General features: G+C 37.9%; 1 protein-coding gene across 7 annotated transcripts; it reads left to right on the top strand.

Moving 5' to 3' along the window:
• Positions 1-72: 72 nt before the first annotated feature.
• Positions 73-9126, top strand: Hnrnpa2b1 (heterogeneous nuclear ribonucleoprotein A2/B1). 7 transcript variants are annotated; one of them, XR_005284434.2, is made up of 13 exons: positions 75-294; positions 2773-2808; positions 2906-3016; positions 3180-3326; positions 3520-3730; positions 3836-3937; positions 4021-4101; positions 4671-4733; positions 5491-5610; positions 5827-5949; positions 6737-6815; positions 8171-8306; positions 8797-9126. XR_005284434.2 is itself a non-coding variant. In XM_038320988.2 (12 exons), exons 1-11 carry the CDS (start codon positions 289-291, stop codon positions 6796-6798), a joined length of 1062 nt encoding a protein of 353 aa, XP_038176916.1. In that variant the 5' UTR covers positions 75-288; the 3' UTR covers positions 6799-6815; positions 8797-9126. The 7 variants fall into 7 exon arrangements, 5 of the variants coding, with proteins under 5 accessions (XP_038176918.1, XP_038176916.1, XP_038176915.1 ...); XR_005284435.2 differs by having other exon boundaries at positions 8171-8243; XM_038320988.2 differs by lacking the exon at positions 8171-8306.
• The last annotated feature ends 2291 nt before the right edge of the window (positions 9127-11417 follow it).

Raw genomic sequence — 11417 nt, forward strand, 5'->3', positions numbered from 1 at the left:
CCCGCCATTGGCGGCGGTTAGGACGTTTACGTAACGGCCTGACGTCAGCGAAGACGCGTTAGTTGGGGGAAGGTTCTAGAAAAGCGGCGGTCCCGGCTCCAGCGGCAGTAGCAGCGGCGCCGGCTCCGGTGTGCAGGTCTTCCCAGCGGTGCGGTTTCTCGAACGGCGGCTGCTCTCTCTCCCTCCCCAACCCCCAGCATTAGGACGAGTCCGGTGCGTGCGCGTCCGCGAAGGTCTTTCTCGTCTCGCTCGGCTGCGGGGAATCGGGCTGAAGCGACTGAGTCCGCGATGGAGGTAACGGGTTTGAAATCAATGAGTTCTTGGAAAGGGCATGGCGAGGCCGAAGGCGCCGCAGCGGAAGCCGGCCACCGCCTCCGCGGGCGGACGGGCGGGCAAGCGGAGGGAAAGCGGCCGCTCGAGTGGCGGTTGGCCTTGGGGACTCGGGGAATGGGTCGTTGGCGGAGGCCCGATTGTCCGAACGCCTTCCCCGCCCTTAGGCGCCCGGCGCCATTTCCCTGAGACGGGGTGGGGGATGGGAGCCCGCCGCGGCGAGGCGGCCGGGCCGCGGAAACAGCGCGGGGACTGGCCGCCGTCGGTTCTTCCCAAAGGACGCGGGCCCAGGGAGCGAGGCGTGTGGGCAGCGGAGCGTTTTCGGCGGCCCCCGGGTCCCCGGAGCGGGTCTGCGGAGCCTCCCCTCCCCCCCCCCTCCCGGGAACCGGATTTGGCGTCCGCCATTTTCCCGTCTCCTTTCTCGCTGCGATTTTTGCGTTCTACACTTTCCAGGCCTCCCAGTTTGTTCCCTTTTACCGCCGCCTAGGACGGGTTCGCTGTTTTTCTTTGATTTCGGCGCGGTTTCATCTCGTTTGGAGGTGAATTTCGGGGGTTTTGAGCTTGGATTCTAGAGCCCTGCGCACCTCGTTAAGGGCTCCCTGCCTTCCCCTCGACGAAATGGCGCCATTGCGTTGAGCAGGCACACGGAGGAGCGGGTGGGGGTGGAGGCGCTCCACTAGGCTTGCTGGCGCAGGCCTGGACAACAGTGCGACCGCGGCCCGAGCCTGTTGCTGAATTGCTGCAAAGCAACCATTTTATCTTTTCTAGCCACTGAATTCGATTAATGAAAGGCTTTATGAGCCTGCAGTGGTAAAGCACGTGAACGACAGGAAGTTGAGACTGCTCGGTTCTGGTAGTTTGTTAGCTCGGGCGGAGGGTATTATTTTCCTTAAATTGAAGCGTAGGTTTACTATCCCAAAGGATCTTTTGGTTTGAAATAACAAGGATTCTGAGCTTAGGGTTTGTTGCTTAAACTGCAACAGGATCCTTACACGTGATGGCCACGTTAGAGAAATGAAATAACTTATTTTTTACCTAGATACCTTTAGCTTAAAGCCCTGCTCAGTCAACATTAATCCATAAACTAGCTATATAAAATCTTTCAGTTCTGGGCTACAGTGTATTTGAACTTTGTCATTTGCTTCTCTGATTTGTGTTTGCGATCATGGTTGATCATTACATTAATAAGGTTTCAAGTTGAAGGGGGTCTGCTTCGCTATTTTCTTTTGACCCTTAGCATGTTTATAAAATAACTTTGTTTATAATCGATAGTGGACGTCGGGTAAGTTTGGAAAAACCTGTGAGGTAAGTAATGAGCTTTTGCTTTTTACAATTTAAAGAAGCATATTTATTGGTATATAAATATAACTACCTAAGACTCCATTTTCAGTCATTAAGTAATTAAAACGAATGTTTAAAACGTCGTATTTGAATCTTTAACTTATTTTGACATTTCTATTTTTCTTCAAATAACAGAACCTGAGAAGAGCAGTAAACACTTTCTTTTTGAGAGTATTTTGAGTAATGAGTTGTGGAATTTTTTTTTGTAATTTCAATTTTGTCTTCAGTTATGCAATCAAGATAGGTCCTGAATACTATGACCTAGTTTATGAGCATCTTGACTTTTTAAAGCTTATTTCTTTATAAGCCAATACATTATAAACAGCACTTCAATTAATAATTATTTCAGACTTTTTTTGGAAATTTTTGAGAAAACCAGTTTATTCCATGAATTGTTAGAAGGCTAGTAAATTGGACTTGTGTAAGCTGCTTTAATTAAAAACAGTAACAAAGTTTTTTAAGTCAATTTGGTAACTAGATAAATGATTTTTTTAGGTTTTTTTTTCTATAGCCTAAATAACCAGAGCAGTACCTCCCCAAACTTTCAGACTTCAGATGGTGATGGCTACAGGAATAAACTTTTCTAAGTTAAAAAAAAAAACTATTTTAAGTTTTTTTTTTAAATAAAAAAACTTTGTGGAGCTTGTTTCAGTGTTGGAGCCTTCTCCCCCAGACTCCCATATTTAATTTAACACCCGAGGGGGCAGTTCAAGGAAAAGCAAATCTGCCACTATTTCAGAGACTGGCTCCTGAAGTAAGTGGTGGATTGTGGAAACATTAGTAGTTTTTGTTTTACCTTTTTTCCAATTAAAAAGTAATTTGAGTAAATTTTGTGCTTGAGTTGTGGAATTTAATGAAGAATTTCATAAGACTTTTTGATGCCCCTTAAATGGCCACAGAAGTTGAGTATGGTTTTTCTCAAAGATTTTGAAGAAAGTCTGTGCTAAGTTTAAGGTAGTTTATGTGAATTAAAGTTAGATCAAATATTAGTGACATTAAAACTTGTATAGTTCAGCTGAGGCATTTTTTTGGTGTAACACAACTAATATGCAGTTTAACATATGGTTTAAATTTGATGTAAGTTTTTTTTTTCCCCCCCAGAAAACTTTAGAAACTGTTCCTTTGGAGAGGAAAAAGGTACTCTGCCAGCAGGTCACCTCATATTTAAGAATTTAATTTCCAGCATACAAAGAGAAAATGTAAATAAAAATTGAAATGGTATTTTCCTTTGCAGAGAGAAAAGGAACAGTTCCGTAAACTCTTTATTGGTGGCTTAAGCTTTGAAACCACAGAAGAAAGTTTGAGAAACTACTACGAGCAATGGGGGAAGCTCACAGACTGTGTGGTAGGTTACTTCTGAAAGTCTGGCTGCAGGTTCTAGTCTTGTTGAACTTATGCATACATTTTGGGTTGAGTTGTATAGAAAATGAGTATTAAAAGTACTTTCTAATTGGTATTACTAGTTATAATACCATTAAATTAAATGCTAACATGTTTTTGGTTTAAAGGTTATGAGAGATCCTGCAAGCAAAAGATCAAGAGGATTTGGTTTTGTAACTTTCTCGTCCATGGCTGAGGTTGATGCTGCCATGGCTGCAAGGCCTCATTCCATTGATGGCAGGGTAGTTGAACCAAAACGTGCTGTAGCAAGAGAGGTAAGTAAACTATGTTGTAGAATTTTTTTCATGGGGTTTTGGTGTATTAACTTTTTGTATCAGTCTTTCAAAGGCTAAACTTTGTTGGTTAATATGAAGAAATTTGATGTTGATAGAAGTATAAGGTGGTAGTATCAAGGTGAATAATTTGTGACTTTTCTCTCGGCATAACTTCCATAATTATCTGTTGTAGGAGTCTGGAAAACCAGGAGCCCATGTGACTGTAAAGAAGCTGTTTGTTGGTGGAATTAAAGAAGATACTGAGGAACACCACCTTAGAGATTACTTTGAAGAATATGGGAAAATTGATACTATTGAAATTATTACTGATAGGCAGTCTGGAAAGAAAAGAGGCTTTGGATTTGTTACTTTTGACGACCATGATCCTGTGGATAAAATTGTATGTAAGTGTCTATGCACAAGAGGTGTGGTTTGTATATATAAACAGCTTGTTAAAACTTGCAGAATTGTTTACTATTAGAATGTATTGACAATTTTTTTTGTTTCAGTGCAAAAATATCACACCATCAATGGCCATAATGCAGAAGTTAGAAAGGCATTGTCTAGACAAGAAATGCAAGAAGTCCAAAGTTCCAGGAGTGGAAGAGGAGGTAACAAATTTTATATATTATATATATTTGGCGGGTTGTTTGTCAGAATGCTTGCCATTAATTGAAACAAATATCCTACCTAGGAAACTTCGGATTTGGAGATTCTCGTGGTGGCGGTGGCAATTTTGGACCAGGACCAGGAAGCAACTTTAGGGGGGGATCTGGTAAGTATTTTTAAAGGGTGTGATAAGCTTGTTTTTTGAATAGAGTGGTTTTAATAGGATTTAGGGGATCTTGAGCTGGGTTTAGGGTAACATGTGCTGAGCATGTATGGTGCTAGTGTGTTTAATTTTTTGCATTTCACAAAATGATACTGATATCTGGAATTTCAGTATTTATGAACAAGAAGAAGCAGGGGGGATTAGAAATTAGAGGACTTCCTTAGCTGTGTGTGCGTTCACAAACACGATTCAAGACCTGCCTGGACTTACATAAGTCCCTGTCTCATCAAAAAATGTCTGAATTGGTATAGAATGTTTCAGGGCACTTTAGGTTTCAGATTATATAAACAAATGCAGTAACTTGTGATTTTTAACATTTTGATGCTATATACTTTCATCACTTTAGAAGTTGGTGGAACTTTTTGGATCCAAATTCAGTAATTTAAAAAATGTGTTGTAATGTTAGTAAAATGGAATTAATATGCTTTTTAAATGAGCTGGTAAGAATAACAGCTATCATTCTGCCATACTAATAATGTAGAGAAAAGTAAAATGTTACTTTTTCTAAACAGATGGATATGGAAGTGGACGAGGATTTGGAGATGGCTATAATGGGTATGGAGGAGGACCTGGAGGTTAGTTTTGTTTATGATTTATGTATCTTAATATGTAATATATTATCATTTTATTTGGGCCTTGGTTTTGCCTGTCAGAGTATTTAAGTGATAATGGTTATTTGGCTTTTAAGAATGGGCTTTTGAGTTTTTTACTAAGTAAGCAGTGTATGCCTATAACTATTACTATGCAGTAAAAATCAGTTAAGGTTCCATTGATCTAGATGGGGATATGGACATTGTATGTAGAACAGCTAGAATGCTAGAATTTCAGGTCTGAGTGTTAAGGGGAGGTAAATTAAGAGTGGTTAATATGGTTGGTTTTGCTGCTGGGATCCCTTAGGATAATAACATTTTACCTAAGGAACTCATCTAGAGTTTATAAATTTTGGTTTTTGAGATGGTATCTATGTAGTGCTGAGTTTCTATAGATCAGGTTGGCCTCAAACTCAGCGGTCCAGAGTATGAAGAGTTTATAAGTCTTTTGCAGGTATGCTACTCCCATATTTCTTCCTCAAACTAAAAAGCATAAGAATTTTAAATATTTCTGGTTCAAAGTAGAGTCATGGTATTACATGTTATTTCAAGTTGCTTTATATATGGTGGTTTATAATCCTGAAATGCTTCCCCAAGAATAGGTATTTTTATCTTTGAGTCTGTTGGACTACGAAACAATTCATCTTAAAAATGTCTTAAACCCAGAAATGAGTATAATAAAGACAATTCAAATGGAATTGAAAAATTTTAAGCAATTACTTAAAGGCTTATTTTATAATAGGTGGCAATTTTGGAGGTAGCCCTGGTTATGGAGGAGGAAGAGGAGGATATGGTGGTGGAGGACCTGGATATGGCAACCAGGGTGGGGGCTACGGAGGTGGTTATGACAACTATGGAGGAGGTAATAAATTCATCTACAACCTTTATGTTGGAATTTGGATTAGAACTAATGATACTTATTCATTGTCACTTAGATGCTTTAAATTGTAGGATTATAGAGAGGTACTATATACTTTGATTTTTGTAGAACATTTGCTCTGAAAATTAAACCAGCTTTGAATTAATGCTTCTATAATAGTTCAGGTGTCTGTTGGCTGATACTCTAATTCTTTCATAGGAAATTATGGAAGTGGAAATTACAATGATTTTGGAAATTATAACCAGCAACCTTCTAACTATGGCCCAATGAAGAGTGGAAACTTTGGTGGTAGCAGGAACATGGGAGGACCATATGGTGGAGGTAATTTACTAAAAGACTTGGCAATTTAGCTAGATGATTTGAGAGGTATAGAAGTAAAACAGTTTGCATTTCAGAAGGGAAAGAATCTAATAGTTAAATGTAAAGAGAATTTTCCTTTTTAACTTGACCTCATAAAATTGTTAAAAGTGCATCCAAGTATAGTTAAGTGATTTGGGGGTGTTCGCAGAGATGGTATTGTTTGAGAAAGGTTCTATGTAGTTTAGGCTGTCTTGAAACTCCATAGATCTATCTACCTATACATTGTGCTGAGGTTAAAGGCCAGTGTTGTTACCATTCCCAGCTTAAAACTAGGAGTAACTGCTGAATTTTTAAGTAATAGTTACTCAAGCAAGGTATCGCTAATAATACTGGCAAGGGGAAAATGGAAGATCAGTTTTTCAGGGTCTTCATTGTCCTTCTAAACATGAAACCAAATAGAGTACACTGCCGTTTAGCTTGTGCAAGAAGCTTTTTTTAACATTAAAAAATTCTTTTTGTTTTTTGAGACAAGGTCCAATTTTTTAAGTTTGTGCTTAAAAGTAATGGATTTAAAAGGTGGGGGATATTAATTATATCACACCTTTCATGTACCTTTAATTCCAGCACTCAAGGAATAGGATTTCTTGAGTTCACAGCCAGCCTGGTCTTCATAGTGAGTTCAGGACAGCCAGATCTATTTAGAGACCGTCTGTCATAAAGCCAAAAGATTTGAAATTTCAAAACTTTAAAGATATGCCCACAAGCTACAGGTTTACATATGTGCTAAACTTGCTTTCTTATTTTGTAGGAAACTATGGTCCTGGAGGAAGTGGAGGAAGTGGGGGCTATGGTGGGAGGAGCCGATACTGAGCTTCTTCTTACCATGGGTAAGTAGTTTTTGAGTTTTACAATTATTATTATCTTGGGAGAATTAGCGGCAGGAGTTAAAGCATTTTAGGATCATGTTATCTTTCCTTAAAATCTGGTTAGATGGATAATTTCATAACCTATTTTTTTTTACTCTTTACTTCTGTTGAAACAGGCTTCACTGTATAAATAGGAGAGGATGAGAGCCCAGAGGTAACAGAACAGCTTCAGGTTATCGAAATAACAATGTTAAGGAAACTCTTATCTCAGTCATGCATAAATATGCAGTGATATGGCAGAAGACACCAGAGCAGATGCAGAGAGCCATTTTGTGAATGGATTGGATTATTTAATAACATTACCTTACTGTGGAGGAAGGATTGTAAAAAATGCCTTTGAGACAGTTTCTTAGCTTTTTAATTGTTGTTTCTTTCTAGTGGTCTTTGTAAGAGTGTAGAAGCATTCCTTCTTTGATAATGTTAAATTTGTAAGTTTCAGGTGACATGTGAAACCTTTTTTAAGATTTTTCTCAAAAGTTTTGAAAAGCTATTAGCCAGGATCATGGTGTAATAAGACATAACGTTTTTCCTTTTAAAAATTTAAGTGCGTGTGTAGAGTTAAGAAGCTGTTGTACATTTATGATTTAATAAAATAATTCTAAAGGAAATTGTGTAATTATAGACTTTTTATTTTAAATAAGTTAAGGAGTGGGTAGTATAATTAAGGTCCATTGCAAAGCTGTTGTTGTATTTGTGTAAGATAAATGCTGGTCAGATTTAAGTGTGTTGTCTGCAATTCATCAGGATTAAATTACCTAGTTAACTTAAGGGATATCTCTGCAAGGAGAAACACCTTTTTAGATCTTTTAGATGCTGCTTCTTCAATGCAAGGAAAGGAAATAACCCCAGCGAGGTACTCTTCAGGGACACAGGTCTAGTACAAGAGAACTCTTGACGACTAAGCTCAGCCAGTCTTAAAAAACTGTGCTGTATCTACAAAGCTTAACCTACAGTAGTTGATAAGGATGCCAACGAAAGCTGAGGGTGTAGAGCAAAGTAGTTCTAAGCATCAGTTAAACTTCTTTAGGTAAGATCTTATTTACTTTTTCTTTCTTAATTTTCCTCCCTAAAAGATAAACTAATAAACTCTTCAATGGTCTTTCAGTATAGTGATTCTTACGTAGTTTAACATAGCTATAAATTGAGTTTAACAAATAATAAACTCAAGATAATTTTATAAACCCTGTTTTCCAATCTGTCATTTATACTTAAATTATTTTGGTTGTTGTTTCCTTTTTTCCTTCTTTCTCACCCCCTCCCTTTCCATGAAGATTCAGGTGCTTAACATATCATTTTTTTCCCTGCTGGAATTTTAGCATTGATATGAACCATGGACAAGCATATTCTGCTGCCACAAAGACTGTAAAGTGCTTCATTTCAACAGCTGAGGCAAGCCAAGTGATCATTAATAAAGCTTTTCTTGCTTCCTTCAGTGGTGTTGGTAGTAAAATGGTAGGTAAAAGTTAGGCTGAAAGTTCAATAAATGAGATTTACCTATCATTCCACCCTCGTGTATTTATTCACCTGTCCTGGATCAAGCAGTTTTGAGTCAACTAGGCATTTAAAGGCATTGTGTTTATTACTTTATGGTTCTAATTTTACATGCTTAATCAGGATGAGGCTGACAGGAGGTTGAGGATAGTGTCTTCATTAGAAATTTCTCTGCAACAACAAGACCCTTTTGTGTACTCTCTACTAAATTGGGTTAAGATTTAAATTTTGCCCATTGTCCTACCCTAAACTGCTGTAGGTTGGCTATTTGTAATTAGTTTCTTAAATCTACCCTGATTTCTAGGCTTTATTGCCTTTCCAGAAATGTGATATTTAGGGCTTATACACATCAGTGAGTCTGCTTTAATCCTAAAACCACCACTGAAGTTATTCTAGGTTCTTTGGACAAACATGATAAACTTCTTCAGATACTTTTTTTTTCCTTTGGCAGGAAGGTGTCTTGCTGCAGGTAACTAATGAAGAAGTGGTCAACCACAGAGTCTTCAAGAAATAAGAAATTCTGTACCATCTGAAAGTAGTTCTTGTTGGTGCCTTCATTTAAGAAGCACTTTTAAGATAAAAGGGAATGTTCTCTGATTAAAAACTTCATTTAGTACAGGTTCTTGATAAGATTCAAAATGAAATGAGTGCTGTTTGTATAGAGTAACATCAAATTAGCTAAGGATAATGTATTATGTTTTAAAATAGGATTTGTGAGTAGACAGATTGAAAGGTCTATTTTGAGTACAAGTTTTATAAAATAAATACTTTTGTATCCAAATAATGCGGTGTAGTGCTTACACACAAGTGTGAATCTTGTTCTATCGACACCAGTTGTCTACAAGATTGCCATCACCTTAAATTTTAAATTAGTTTGCACAAAACTATACATTTACAGTTCCCATTCAATACTAATAGAAAAAATGAGAAAAGCAATAATGGGCATAATTTGCTGTCCCTAATAGCTTTTATTATGAATTGTGCATTGCTACAGTTTTCCTATATTTAACATTAATGGTGGCATTTGAAACCATGGGTTTTAACCAGATAGTGTTTAATGTTAATTAGTATGTGCAAAGCAACAAGAGTTCTGCCAAGTTTGAGATCTCATTAACACTTCTCCATGAATGGTGAAACTCAAGTCTTGTGGTTAAAACTTAATGGGGACTTAGTGAGTTATTGACCATAGTAAGCACTACATGGTTTTTTGATAATGAGGCCATATACAGGTAAGTCAGTGGCTAATAAGTGTGAGTTCGTTCTTAGACCTTGTGAACCAGCATATTTATGAACATTCTAACCAAATACTTGGTTTCCAACTAGTAGGATATCTTGGTGGTTTATGCTCTTAATCTCCAGAGAGGTTAAAGTTGGACTTGAGAAAATTTGTAGTAGGCAGTTTAAGAAAGTTATTAAAACAGTAAAGACAGCATCACAAAAGGGAAATTGGTGACTCATGGACGGTATGAGAGCAAGTTTAGTTAGTGGAGCATATCTGCAGCTTTTAAAAAACTAGTAGGGAAAAGATGATTGTAAGTGTGTTTTTACAATCTGAGTGTGCTTTTGGATAATCTGGAGCTCAGTTGAGTACCCTGTCTTAGCTGTGCCACTGGGAACTGAACTGTTCCTATGGAACAGCTCTTAAAACAGAATTATGATGAAGTCTTAAAAACTAGTATAAAGTAAACAAGTCTATTCAACAATCTGCACTCTGACCACCAAAGATCCCCAGGCTCCAGCAAACAACCTTCATCTGCTAAACGCTTTTAATAAAAGTTTCATAAAGCTTTACACAAATAGTAAACAATCTTGGGTGTGTTATCCTGGTGTTTGGTCTATGCACGCACGGCTGGCATACATTGACCTGGAGTAGTACTACAAGTTACCACAAAGTACAAAGGTTCAAACGCTTCAGTTGCTCTCTAAGGCAGCAGTGCTAATTTGAATCCATAGGCTTCAGAAAAGTATGTAATTCGAGTGGTGAAAGTCTTATGCCATCTTCACTTTCTTTGTGCTGGGGACAGTTTGCTAAATCTGAAGGACAAGGATGTGCCTATTTTTTAGAGGGAAGATCCCCAAGTGGCCTTGTAAGCATGTGGATAACAGGCGGTTTTTATCGGGTCATAGTAGGTTGTCTCCGGGAACACATAGTGGAAAATTTATTAAGATGTGATCAAGAAGGCTTTCCTTTAAATAGGAAGTGAGTATTGAGTTTGAGTGTCTACCATGTGTCTACCCTTGAGCAATGATCTTGGAACTACATGTGGGGATCCAGCTGGGGCTTCAGAAGAGCAGCTAGTGAACATCTTGTGAAACCTCCGTTCCTACTTTTGACTTGTGCTGTTTTGTTTTTACTTTCTTATGCTGGGAGAGGATGTTTATTCTAGCAATTTGGTGTCCTTTATAAACTGTGCGCCTTATGTAAGTAGGAAGCATTGGTTCACACATCTCATTCAGTGATGGACTTACACATCAAAGCCTCTTAACATTTGGGAAAGGAGTTTGTTGACTCATTGCAATGGATGACCACTGAACAAATCTATTACTTGGAACTGGGATATGCCAGTACAATGTTAAAAGTCTTAACTAAATTTGGTGACAGGTCATATTTTTATGTTGTAATCCATGATAAAGTCAGTTTTGAAGGTCATTATTGTTCATGGACATCTGAAGATGGTAAAGCTTAATATCTGAAAGTTTAGAATATTTTAGGTTGTGAGGTCAACCCAAACTAGTACTGCTACCCTGTGTTTCTTGAGGGCTTTTTACGTTTAGATATGGGGCTGTGACTACATACATTGTCAAAAGCTGGGATACTCTGCTCTGAAGCTCGTTTGTCATATTGGCTGGATTTTCTTTGAAGGACAAGACATTTTGTTAAAATAAAGTTTTTATAAATTCAAATATAAAATGTTTTCACATACTTGTTTACATGTTAAATACTAAATACCTTCAGAAAAACTAAAGGATACTCACGTTGTGTAAGCATCTTAAAGCTTTTTCAAGTAACCACCTTAATAGGCTGTAAAAGATTATGTGAACATAGGTATTAGTGCAGAAGTGGTCCATAAA

This window comes from Arvicola amphibius, chromosome 2 (assembly GCF_903992535.2).
Source record: "Arvicola amphibius chromosome 2, mArvAmp1.2, whole genome shotgun sequence".
Classification (NCBI taxonomy): Eukaryota; Metazoa; Chordata; class Mammalia; order Rodentia; family Cricetidae; genus Arvicola; species Arvicola amphibius.